Source organism: Suricata suricatta, chromosome 12 (genome assembly GCF_006229205.1).
Source record: "Suricata suricatta isolate VVHF042 chromosome 12, meerkat_22Aug2017_6uvM2_HiC, whole genome shotgun sequence".
In the NCBI taxonomy this organism is placed as follows: domain Eukaryota; kingdom Metazoa; phylum Chordata; class Mammalia; order Carnivora; family Herpestidae; genus Suricata; species Suricata suricatta.
In genome coordinates this window covers 105,600,245-105,610,960 of record NC_043711.1, presented here as the reverse complement: position 1 = coordinate 105,610,960, position 10,716 = coordinate 105,600,245, and the positions used below count along the sequence as shown (strand labels likewise).

Here is a 10,716-nt window from a genome sequence, read left to right as displayed (position 1 = left end):
CCCCCCCGCCAGGCGCATGTCTGCACCTCCGCTTGTAAGAGGCTCTCGGTCAGCGACTGGATGCTCGCCATCAAGGTCCAGTGGAAGTTCTTTAAGAGGAAAAGCGTCCCCGCCGTCCCCGCTTCCGCGCCCAGACTTCGCCGCGCTCAGTGCCCGTTTTACCAATAAACTGAGCGACCCCAGAGCCGTGTGCGCCTGCTTCGGGGTGGGGTGGGGTGGGGCGGGGCCGCCCTGAGCTCTCCCCAAGCCCCTTCCTGCCGCCCGCGCTACCCAGGGTGGGTGGTGGGGCAGGGGTCCCCACACACGCTGTGGCCCAGCACTGTAGGCCCGATCCGAAGGGCAGCTGGTCTGGCTGGCCGTGGAGGGGGGCAGTTTGAAGAATGCGCTCCCAGGGGCATCGGTCACTTCGGATCCACAGAAGGACCTGAATGTTTTGAGGGTCTCTCTGAGGGCTGAGGGCTCCTCCCCCACCAGTGACTGTCACACACACTGGCTCCCACGTCTCACTCCCCTCCCTAGCCAGTCATCCTGTTCCTCACCTGAGCCCTCAGCAAGCGCCAGCCCCCCAAAACCCTAGAGAAAGCCCTACCTTTGGTCATCAAGGTTGGGGGTGGGGGGATGGCAGGCCCCCTGCCCAGCCATCCGTGCTCCAGGAAAGCAGCTCCTGGCTGGTGCCAGGTGTTGGTGCTGCAGGAGCTGCGGGTGGGGTGGGGGTGGGTGTGGAGGTGAGGATGGGGGTGGGCAGATTGGCCAACCAGGCTCTCAGTGCAGACTCTGTTGCCTGTGGTGGGGGACGGGGCTGGGGCTTCCCCTCCAGGGTGAGCGGCAGGCCAACCACATGAGTCTCCTGGGGTCCCTTCAACAAATGGCTTCAAGCTAGAGGCTTAAAATGACAGAGGGGTCCTCTCTCACAGGCCAAAGTCACCACCAGTGGGACAAAGTTCAGGCATTGGCAAGGCCATGCTCCCCCTAGAGGCTCCAAGGGAGGGTCTGTGCCTTGCCTCTTGCAGCTTCCAGTGGCTCCCAATGTGCCTTGGCTTGTGGCTGTGTCCCTCCAATGTCTGACCCACGATCACATGGCATCCCTTCCGTGTGTCAAATATCTCCCCTCTTATAAGGATGCATGTGTTTGGCCTACATGATAGTTCAGAATAGTCTCCTTACCTTGAGATCCAGAATTTAGTCACTTCTGCAGGCCTCTTTCTTGCCGCACAGGCCACATCGAGTTTCTGAGGATTAGGGCCTGAAATCCTATGGGGGCACACGCAGGCCACCACACTGGGTGAGGCTGCCAGCCAGGGGAGAGGGGCGCGCTTGGTTCCGAGGTGTCGCAGAGGGGATGCTCGTGTCCCCGCCTGTCCCAAAGTGGGCGCGGGTCTCAGGAAGGTGCGACGAGAAGGAAGGGCCGCGTGGCCAGGCGGAGCGCGGTTTCCGGTCTCCATCCCAGGAAGGGGCCCTGGTGGTGCAGACCCACGAAGGAAGGTCTGGATTGACCCATGGAGGCCACCAAGGGGGATGTCCTGGGCAGGCGAACACAGACACAGGAAACCCAATCACGTTTGGATTTCAGATAAACAGTGGATAATTCTTTAATATAGCATGTGGTATATTCACATCAGAAGAGTATTTGTTCTTTATCTGAGCTTCAAACTGGACTGTGTATTTTGTCTGTGACCTTAGACCAGGTGCCCCTGCTGCTCTCCTGGGCCTCACCCAGGCCACCTCCACCAGCAGGGAGACCTGTTGACCCTGCAATCTGGCTGCCCCAGGAGGTTGTCAAGTCGAAGAAAGCTGCTAGCCGGGGAAAGAGTCCGAGTGAAAGGAAGCCCCACTGGGGTGAAAGGGCTCTGTGGTCTGGAGCGGCCCCTTGCCCTCCTGTCCCGAGCTGTTGTCTCTGGAGTCTTGGTCACCCAGACACTGCAGGTGGGCCGATGGCAGTTCCTGCCACCAGAGATCTATGCCCAGGCCCCTCCACCGACCCCGGGTGAGGTGATGAAGGCAGGGCTATGAAGGTCCAAGCGCCCGGTCTGGAGCCCAGCAGGGCTCAGGGCTCGATGCACCCCTGGGACCAGGCTCAGAGTGCAGCCCACGGGATGGGCAGGGGACTGTGACCGGAGGAGGCAGGAACCTGGGGCCTCAGCCGGGTAGAGGTGCGGTGGCTCTGGGCATCCACACGGGCAGCACGCCTCCCCAGGATTTTCCCCACTGTCTGCCTCCAGCGCCCTGCCAGCCAGACTCTTGCCCCCTTCCCAAAGGGAGGGTTGGGGTGGGGGGAGCCACACCGCCTCTTGGGTGACACTCTGGCACTCGGTTCTCACACCATCACACAGTGACAGACGTGTGCAGTGTCCTCACACACCGCGGCCTCTGGAAAACTCCATGTATAAGAGAGAACAGTTGTGACAAAGACAAGGCCTTTGTATGATTATGGAAGTTTTGACCTCTAGGGCCTTCTAGAAAGTTCTTGGGACTTGAGGTGCCTGGACCGAACTTTGACAGCCCTTGAGCACAGCAGCAGTGCGGGTGGCAAGGCACCAGGGACAGAGCAGATGCTTAAATGTGTGGCGCCAAGTGCGGGCTCACAGGTGCAGCCCGGGGGGCTCCCCTCCCGTCTGTGCTGCTGCCAGGTCCGGAGTGGCCCCTGGAGCCGGGGAGACGCCTGCAGGGGTAAGGTGGAGGTGCACGCTTGGGGCGTGGAGGGGGCCGGGGGGCCTTTCCTCGGCAAGCCAGGGCCGTGGAGCAGGGTAGGGGGCAGGGTCCACCGGGCTTGGGGGGCAGGGTGTCAGCTCGAGGAGCTGCGTGGGCAGCTGAGTGGGGCTGTGTGTGGTGGGGGTGGGGCACCGCAGCCTGACAGTGCCGCCTGGTGGCGGGGGGGTGGTGGGGGGGGGGACAAGCTGGGGAACACAGAGTGGCACTCACAAAGGGCTCGCAGGCCTGGGGTGCCCAGGAAGATGTGGAGGCCCGGAGAGGTGCCCTGCCCGCCACCACAGGGCTGGCACAGGCCCAGGCTCCGTGAGGCCGCGCCTGAAGCCAGGGCCTTGGGCCCAGATGCTACCACCCTCTGCCCGGCTGTGAATAATTGAAGCAGGGTCCCTCCGGACCCCACTGGCAGCTTCACGCTTCATTTCGGGTGCCTCTAAAGAATTCATGAGTCGTGGAGCCTGTGGGGTCCTGGCGAGCTGGCCAGATCTGATCTGTCTCCTGCCCTTTCTGCCCAGGGCTCCTGGCACCCTCCTTTCCAGGCAGAAAGCATGTTCTCACCATGCCCCGGGGTCCGGGGTGGCTCTGGCATGACAATTTTGTGTCCGAACGGTAGTTTCAGATCCCAGCAATGGGATTTTGGGGTTTCGCACAAGAGAGATGTCCTTGTGGGTAGCTGTGGGCAAGTCCCCTCCGGTGCCCTGGTGTGGCTCAGAGTGGGACCGTGGGAGTGCCAGGTCAAATCTGTGCCTCTGGTGTGTATCCAGTGTAGGTGCTGGTACCTGTGTGAGTGTGGCCTGGCTGCGGGACTCTGCACACCTGTGTGTGGCCACGCAGGTGCGGGCAGAACTAGGCAGGCCATCCCGGAGCTCCTGGGAGCTGGGTGCAGTGTGCATGTGCACACGTGTATGCAAACATGTGTACGCAAGTGCCAGGAGGTGTGTTTCTGCGTGTGCATGACATGTGCACGCATGTCCATCTGGATGTGTGTCTGTGTGTGCTCGGGGAGCGCGCATGTGCGTGTGCATCCGTGCACGAGTGTGTATGTGGTGTGTGCGTGTACGAGCGTGTGTCTCGCCCTTCTGGCGCCGCTGGCCGGCGGCCTAGAGTCAGAGCTGAGCTCCTGGGAGTCGTCTGCGGGAGGCCAGATCCAGGCCTTGCTGGGCAGCTCTCTCTGCCCGGTAGCCTTGCAGGGAGGAGGTCCCAGGGCAGGTGGACCATCAGGGGTATCACCTCTAGGTTTCCCCCAACACTGCTGGGGTGAGTCAGTGGGAGTGGAGAATGGTGTCCGTAAGAGATTTGGGGTGTTGGATCCTTTCCTGGCCTTGCTTGCTGCTCCTGGTGTCGCACTGTGGGGCCATCTGGGGAGGAGGTGAAAGAGGGTGGGGAGGGGGGGCCGTGCCCCGGAACCCCATGGCGGGGAGCTGTAAAATTTCTCCTTTCATCTCCGGCTCTTTGAGCAAACCTCTTGGCCCCCAGAGTGGGTGGGCACTGGACACTTGCTCTCTGCACCTTTAAGGCAGCGGTCGGGTTAGACTGCGGCTTCCCGTGTCCCCAGCTCTCGTGGAAGGCTGCGGTTGTCTGTGTTGGGGTGGGGGTGCTCCCGGGGTGTTGGGTGACTTTGGTGCCCTCTCTCCTCCCTGGCTTTACTCTGTGTGTCTCCCAACACACCTGGTCTTCATCTTGGACGAGCAAGGCAGTACATGTTGGAAATTCAGTGCACCCAGAGCCGGCCCTGGAAGGGACTCATTTGTCTTTACTTTGATGCTTACATGAGTCTCATTCACGCCAGGCCTCGTCCCGGCACTTTAGAAGCCGTAACCTATCATGCCGTCGTAACCGCCCTGAGATGTGTGGACTCTTATTATCCCCCACTGACAGGCTCGGAGCCTGTGGTGCAGACACGCTCAGCAACTCACCACGCGTGTAAACTAAGCCTGTAGACGGTGAACGGCGAAGACTGCGCTGTTCCGGGAGGAGTAAGAGGAGGTTTGTCGTTGAGCTAGGAAACAGCAGTGTGGACGGTGTGGGCTGCCCCGTTACGCTCTGACGAGGAGCTGATGATGAGCGTGGCCTGTGGGGGCCTGGCGCGTGGGGACCCTCCCGCAGGCGCGTGCCTGCCCAGCCCTGGGCGGGGGCCTTGGCCCTCCTTCCCGACGCCTCCCGGATTCCTGCCTCCTTTCTTACCCCTTGGCTTGGGTGTTGTTAGGAGCTCTAGGGAGAAAAATCTATGTATTTGCACTATTTTATGCTAAGGTGTGGGTGGTTAATTTACCAGACATATTTGCATTTTAAGAGAAGACCTTGTTAACCGAAATCGTGGCGTCTCCCCCGCAGCGCTGTTGACCTCTGGGGGTAGATAATTCTCTGGGGTGGGGGGGAGGGCTTTCCTGTGCCCGCAGGAGGCCTCCACCCACTAGACACCAGTAACACCTGCCCAGCCATGACAAACAAAGACGTCTCCGGACCTTACCAAATGTGGGCCGGGGAGCGGGACTGCCCCTAGGTGAGGACACTGGCCTAACTGGTCCTTCTCTGAGGGCGCGAAGGCAGGAAGGGACGGGCCCAGCACATCTGAGCTGGGAGGAAGGGCGGCTCCTTCTCCTCAGCTGCGGCCTGTGTGCGGAGGTCTGTGAGAGATGAGGGGAGACCGTGCCTCCAAGTGGGGAACTGGGTGGGGCTGCTGGGGCACCTCCTGCCACCGCCTGGACGCCACTCAGTGGGCGAGGCTCAGGACGCTTTGCTGCTCTGCTCCACTCAGTGCCCCGGAAGCCCCACAGGGTGGGGGCCGGTTCTCTCCACTTGACCAGTGAGGGACCCAGGGCCCTGCCAGCTTGCTTACCTGGTCTGCCCAGAGTCTCAGCGCTCAGAGGTGCTCACGGGGTCACCTCCGTGCTGCACTCTGCAGCAGCAACACCCTGCCTCTGGTGATGCTTGGGGTGCAGCCTGGCGTCGGGGTGCAGCCTGGCGATGCTGCTGGGGTGGGTCACCAGAGGTCATCCTAGCAGAGCCCTTGGTGCTGGCCAAGGACTCCAGCTCTGTCTGGGCTGATGTGTCGCTGGTCTTCGGGCTGGAGAACCCAGCCTTTCTGTCCCATCCTCCTAGCCTAGCTTGGTGGTGATCTTGTGCTGGGTGAAGGGGTGGGTGTGGGCCCCTGACAGCCCATGGGCTCTGCCTCAGGTTAGATGGCTCTGTCCAAAGCCTACTGGACATCTGGCCAAGCAAGCAGAGTGCTCAAACGAGCCCAGGCCAGCAGCGGGCGGGCAGCCAGGGCCCAGATGCTGACGGCCTGTGTGTGGGCAGGCAGCTGACCGCCCTGCTGGCAGGGAGTCAGTCTTCATGGCACTGAGCTCCAGCTGCCTGTGCCCTCCCATGGCCCACCCGGGCCTTGGGCCACACAAGCCCCAGGCCGCAGTCATCTAGGGCACATCCCGGCTCGAGGCTCCCAGTGATCTCCAACCCTAGGACGAAGTGACTGTCACTCACGGAATGTTGATGAACAGCTTCTGTGGGCTGGGAGTGTGTACAGGGGGCGTGTGTGTGTGCGTGTGTAAGGGGGTGTGAGTGTGTGCAAGGGGTGTGCGTGTATGTACGAGGTGTGAGTGTGTACAGGGGTCGTGCGTGTGTAAGGGGGTGTGAGTGTGTGCAGGGGACTGTGTGTGCAAGGTATGTGTGTGTGTGTGTAGGGGACGTGAGTGTATACATGGGGCTGTGAGTGTGCGCAGGGGAGTGTGAGTGTGTGCACTGCCTGTCCAGTGGGAAGATGAACGAGGCAGCAACGGCAAATGTATGTACCACAGTTTCGTATCCCGCTGGGGCCCCAGAGGTGGGGCCCCAGAGCTGGGAAGGGGCACGAGGGTCCACGTCAAGGAAGACCTATAAGCAGGGCCTCCCAGAGAAGACACACAGGGACCTCCCTGTGCTAGTGGAGGGACAGGAACTCCTGGCAAAGGAAACAAAGAACCTTCGCTGGCTTGAGGGTCGCTGGGACTGCGGAGGGGTGGGGGTTGGGCGGATGGGAGGGACGAGGCTGGGAGGTGGGGCGGTTTGGGGGCGGAGCTGTGGGAGTGGGCAGGTGGGGCGGTCTGAGAGCGGGGTGGGGGGCTGGATCACAGAGGTGAAGACGGCATCGGATGTCAAAGTGCTGTGGGAGCAGGGGCACAGTGGAGACCTCGGTGGGTCCTGGCTCACAGCGGGCATCGTGTATGAGCGCCAGCCTGTCTGCTCCTCGGGGTTTATCCCCCACAGAGCAGGGACGTGGTCACAGGTTTCATCTGCCCGGAGGGGTGCCTTCCGCGGGGACCCCCCCAAACACCACCCTGCGGTTCCCTCTAGAAGGGCAGGGCGTGGGGGATGTGGGGCCTCAGGGGGTTACCCCCAAGGCCCGGAACCTGCGTGCAGATGCGCCTTTACTCTGCAGCCCGTCTCCGCTGGCACAGGCGACCGCAGGCTCCTGGTGCCAAGGAAGCATCTGTAGCCGATAAATACAATCAGCCCCCTCATATGATTAGCTGTTTTGCTGGGGGCTGGGGAAGCTTGTTGGGAGCTCTTATCCTTTAAAAAAAACTATAAATTAAATTTTGATTGACTTTAGTGTGAGATGTTTTTTTAAAAAATCAATGCTTTCATATTGAATCTTTTCCTTATTGTTCTACCTGCCCCCCCACCCCCACCCCCCAACTGGATAAATTCAGCCCTTCCTCCTCCTAATAATGGAAAATTCCCCGGAGGGGAGGGCTGGGACTTTCTGTTGGGTAGGCACTTCCTGTTGTCCAAATTACAGAATCAAGACGACAACAGCTCTGACCCAGGTTAGGAGACTGAGAGGCTGCCTCTTCTCACTTCCCCAAATTAAGTCTTGTTTCTCGGCCTGGGGGAGAGTCCTCTCTGGGCTTCTGCCAGGACCATCTGTTTTCCTGAAGGCACCGTGATTGGGGAAGGAGCTTGGTCGTTTCTACTGGGAGGAGGCAGGTGGGTGGTGGACAGGGAAGTTTGATTTCCAATGTCTGTCCCCAGTGTCCCCGTGGTCACTAGCCCACGGAACAGAACTCGAGTGTGGCCAGACACCTGGACATAAATACCTTCTTTGCCAACAGAGCATCAGGCTGGGGCTGTGCTGGAAGAGGTCCCACAGGCAGGGTCACAGCGCAGCCCCTCCTCTACCACGAATGGCCAGTGCCACCTCGCCACTGACCTCCCTCAGCCAGGACAGGAATCCTGTTTCTTCTGGACTCACTCCCCTACACTCTGATGTCTTCTCTCCTGGACCCGCCGTCCTACGTTGTCTGTGAGATTAGAGACGTGACTTCTCAGGGCTTCGCTCCAGAAAAAGCCAAGCCCACTCTGTCCCGACCACTGTGGGAAGAGTCACCATGTAGCTTCCCGGGAGAGGGAGTCGTCGGACGTGCTTTGATCTGGCCTCCCCCGGCAACAGCTGAGCTGTCTACTGACCACACATCGTGGACCCTGCACCAGGCTCTGGGGGACATGATGGTGGGCAGGACACACACAAAAGCAGGGGTGCCAGGCTGGGAAGTGGGGTCACAGGCCTGTGTGGTGAGTCTCTGATTGGAAGGGAACATGCAGGAGCGCTTTGGGGACAGGTGGGGATTTGTGAGAACGCGGAGCTGCCTTCCATAAGACAGCAACAGGGGCCGACGTTTGTTCCTCGGTCCACTAGTCCCATCCTGGCTGCTTAGTGTAGCCGGTGATGTGGGGGCAGGAGGAGGAACGGGGAGGAGAGCCAGGAAGAGCCTGTCGCGCCCTACAGCTCTGGGGGGAGTGGCCAGTGCTGGAGGTGCTGAAAAGACAGCTCCTGGCCCAGCCCGCCACCCGCCCTGCATCCCAGGGAAAGTTCCCTCCGGACTGGAGCTGGGTGCTGTGTGCATCTGGATTTTTCCACTTCTCTTTTCTGGATCCCACAGTGCAATTTTGGCAAAGATGGCTTAAGCCTGAAAGCTTTTCCCATCTATTTTTAAATAAATGAAATTCCTGTCTCTTGTGTGGAATTCACTCCAACTGAGCATTTTCAACGAACTGGGCTGCAGGGGTGGCGGGCACTGTTGACCAGGTCGCTGACGATGCAATCCGTGGTGTATGTGGCGCAGCACTGAACGCATACATGTCCAACGAGCCGGCTCACTGAACGGACATGCTCAACAGAGGAAGCAAAGGTTTTCCCACCTGGAGGTGGGCTTCACCCGGCGGAGCCCCCGGGGGACGGGGCAGAGCTGCATGCGCAAGCAAGCGCTGTTTGAGACAAGAGGACAGCGGGCTTGCGTGTCCCCGGCAGGCTCCCCTCCAGCCTGACTGTCCGTACTCCTGCCGGAGGGGCTCCCCCAGGAGACCGTGAAGACAACCGGTCTCTCCTTAAAGTCCTTGATGCCAGAGAGCCCAAACGTTGCTCCCACTCAATGCTCGTGTGTTTGCAAAAATGATGCCCGGGAATCGCTCCTTCGTCATCTGAGAACCGACCCTAACCACGGGTCCGCCTCACTCTCACATCGAGCCCTGAGAAGGGTCTCCCCGAGGAAGGGCCATGCCCAGCGTGGGGGGCAGGGACCCCGTGATCTGGGGCTCCCTCTTAACAGGATGAGGGGGAGCGAGGGCTGCTCAGAGGCCGAGCAGAGTCAGTCGGGCACCGTCTTGGTCATTGCCCTCTCCGTGAAGTGACAGGTGGGCTCCCCCTGGCACACATACTCAGGAAACCCGCAGCCATTGGGGGCACGCTGGCTGGATGCTGGCGGTCATAGCTAGTGACAAGAGGCAGGGAGGTGGGGGTCACTGGGACGCACCTGTGTGCACATGTGTATGTGGGGCGTAAGTGGCACTCCATCCCCAACATTCTAGGTGACATAAATTGGCACTGTGCCTGCATTGACCATTCTGTTTACTGCTGAATATAGAAAGAAAGGGACAAATAGCACAGCGGCCCCGGTGCCGTGGAGAGGGCTGGAGCCGGAGCCTGTCACTGGTGAGGGCGGCACGACACAGGGCCCTTCTCAGTGGACCCCTCGGTGCCGGGCAGATGTGGGGAGAGGCGCCTGCAGCCAACACCATCCATGGTGTACAGAGGGAGGCTCCGGGGGGATGCGGTGGGGACTGTCAGCGTGGAGTGCGAGGGGTTCTCTAGGGGGCTGACGAATGGGTCCTTTGGCTTCCCAGAAGCAGGTTCTAGAAGGACCCTCTCCCCCACCAAGACACCTTGGCTCCCTGGCCATGGAAGGCAACCTCTGCAGACTGCCCTCAAGAGGACTCCCGGCGGCCATCTGCGTCCAGAGCCGGTCCTCCTTCGTCCTGGACTGTGGCCTTGGCTTCCCACTGGCCTGGGGCCTGTGTGTCCCCCTGGGGCCCATCCTCTGCCCCTCAGCCGCAGGTCCTTTCCAGCTCCTTCTGCAGAAGAAAGCCCAGGCTTCGGACATCGAGGGGGGCCTTCCAGACTCCCCAGGGGCATGTCTCTCAGGGTTCACCTCTCTGACCACCTCTGCCCCACTTCCTGCCGCAGGGGCATCTGTAAACCCTCGCCTTTCCCCTGCTGCCTCCCTTCAGGACTCCTTCTCCAAGGCCCAGTTCAGGTGACCTCTTAGCAAGTGTCTCCAAACGCCTCCCTGTTCACTCAGGAGACCTGCGTCCAGGGGGTCTTCATGCCTGGCCCACCTAGAGGCCAAGAGCATAAGTTCCTAGTGGGCTGGGCCTTCACGGAGGGTCTAGCAAGAGCACGTGCCGGTCCCTCTGTCCTGGTCCTGCTCCCAGGAGTCCAGTCCAACTGGCGCCAGGCGCTCCGATCCACGGAGAGCTGGAGGCCGCTCAGACGGTGCGCTTGTCTGGCCAGGGAACCACCAGGGGGCCGAATTCCCTGGTCAGGGCACACAGGGCCGCGCGGGAGCAGGGCCGGGCGGGAACAGCCAGAGGGGGACCGGGCCCCCTCCTCCCTCCCCTTCCGCAGCCGTCGCGGCGTCGCGGGGGTTAACGGGGGCGGGGCGAGGCGGTGGGCGGAGCCAGGCGGCCGCAGCGTCC

General features: G+C 61.0%; 1 protein-coding gene across 1 annotated transcript in view; it reads left to right on the top strand.

Annotated features, from left to right (window-relative positions):
* Positions 1 to 9,918: 9,918 nt before the first annotated feature.
* Positions 9,919 to 10,716, top strand: part of KCNQ2 (potassium voltage-gated channel subfamily Q member 2) — a 49,449-nt gene continuing 48,651 nt past the window's right edge. Inside the window, exons 1-2 of the mRNA XM_029918001.1 lie at positions 9,919 to 10,274; positions 10,453 to 10,558. Of these exons, the coding sequence (XP_029773861.1) occupies positions 9,919 to 10,274; positions 10,453 to 10,558 (462 nt within the window). The remainder of the gene's footprint in view (positions 10,275 to 10,452; positions 10,559 to 10,716) is intronic.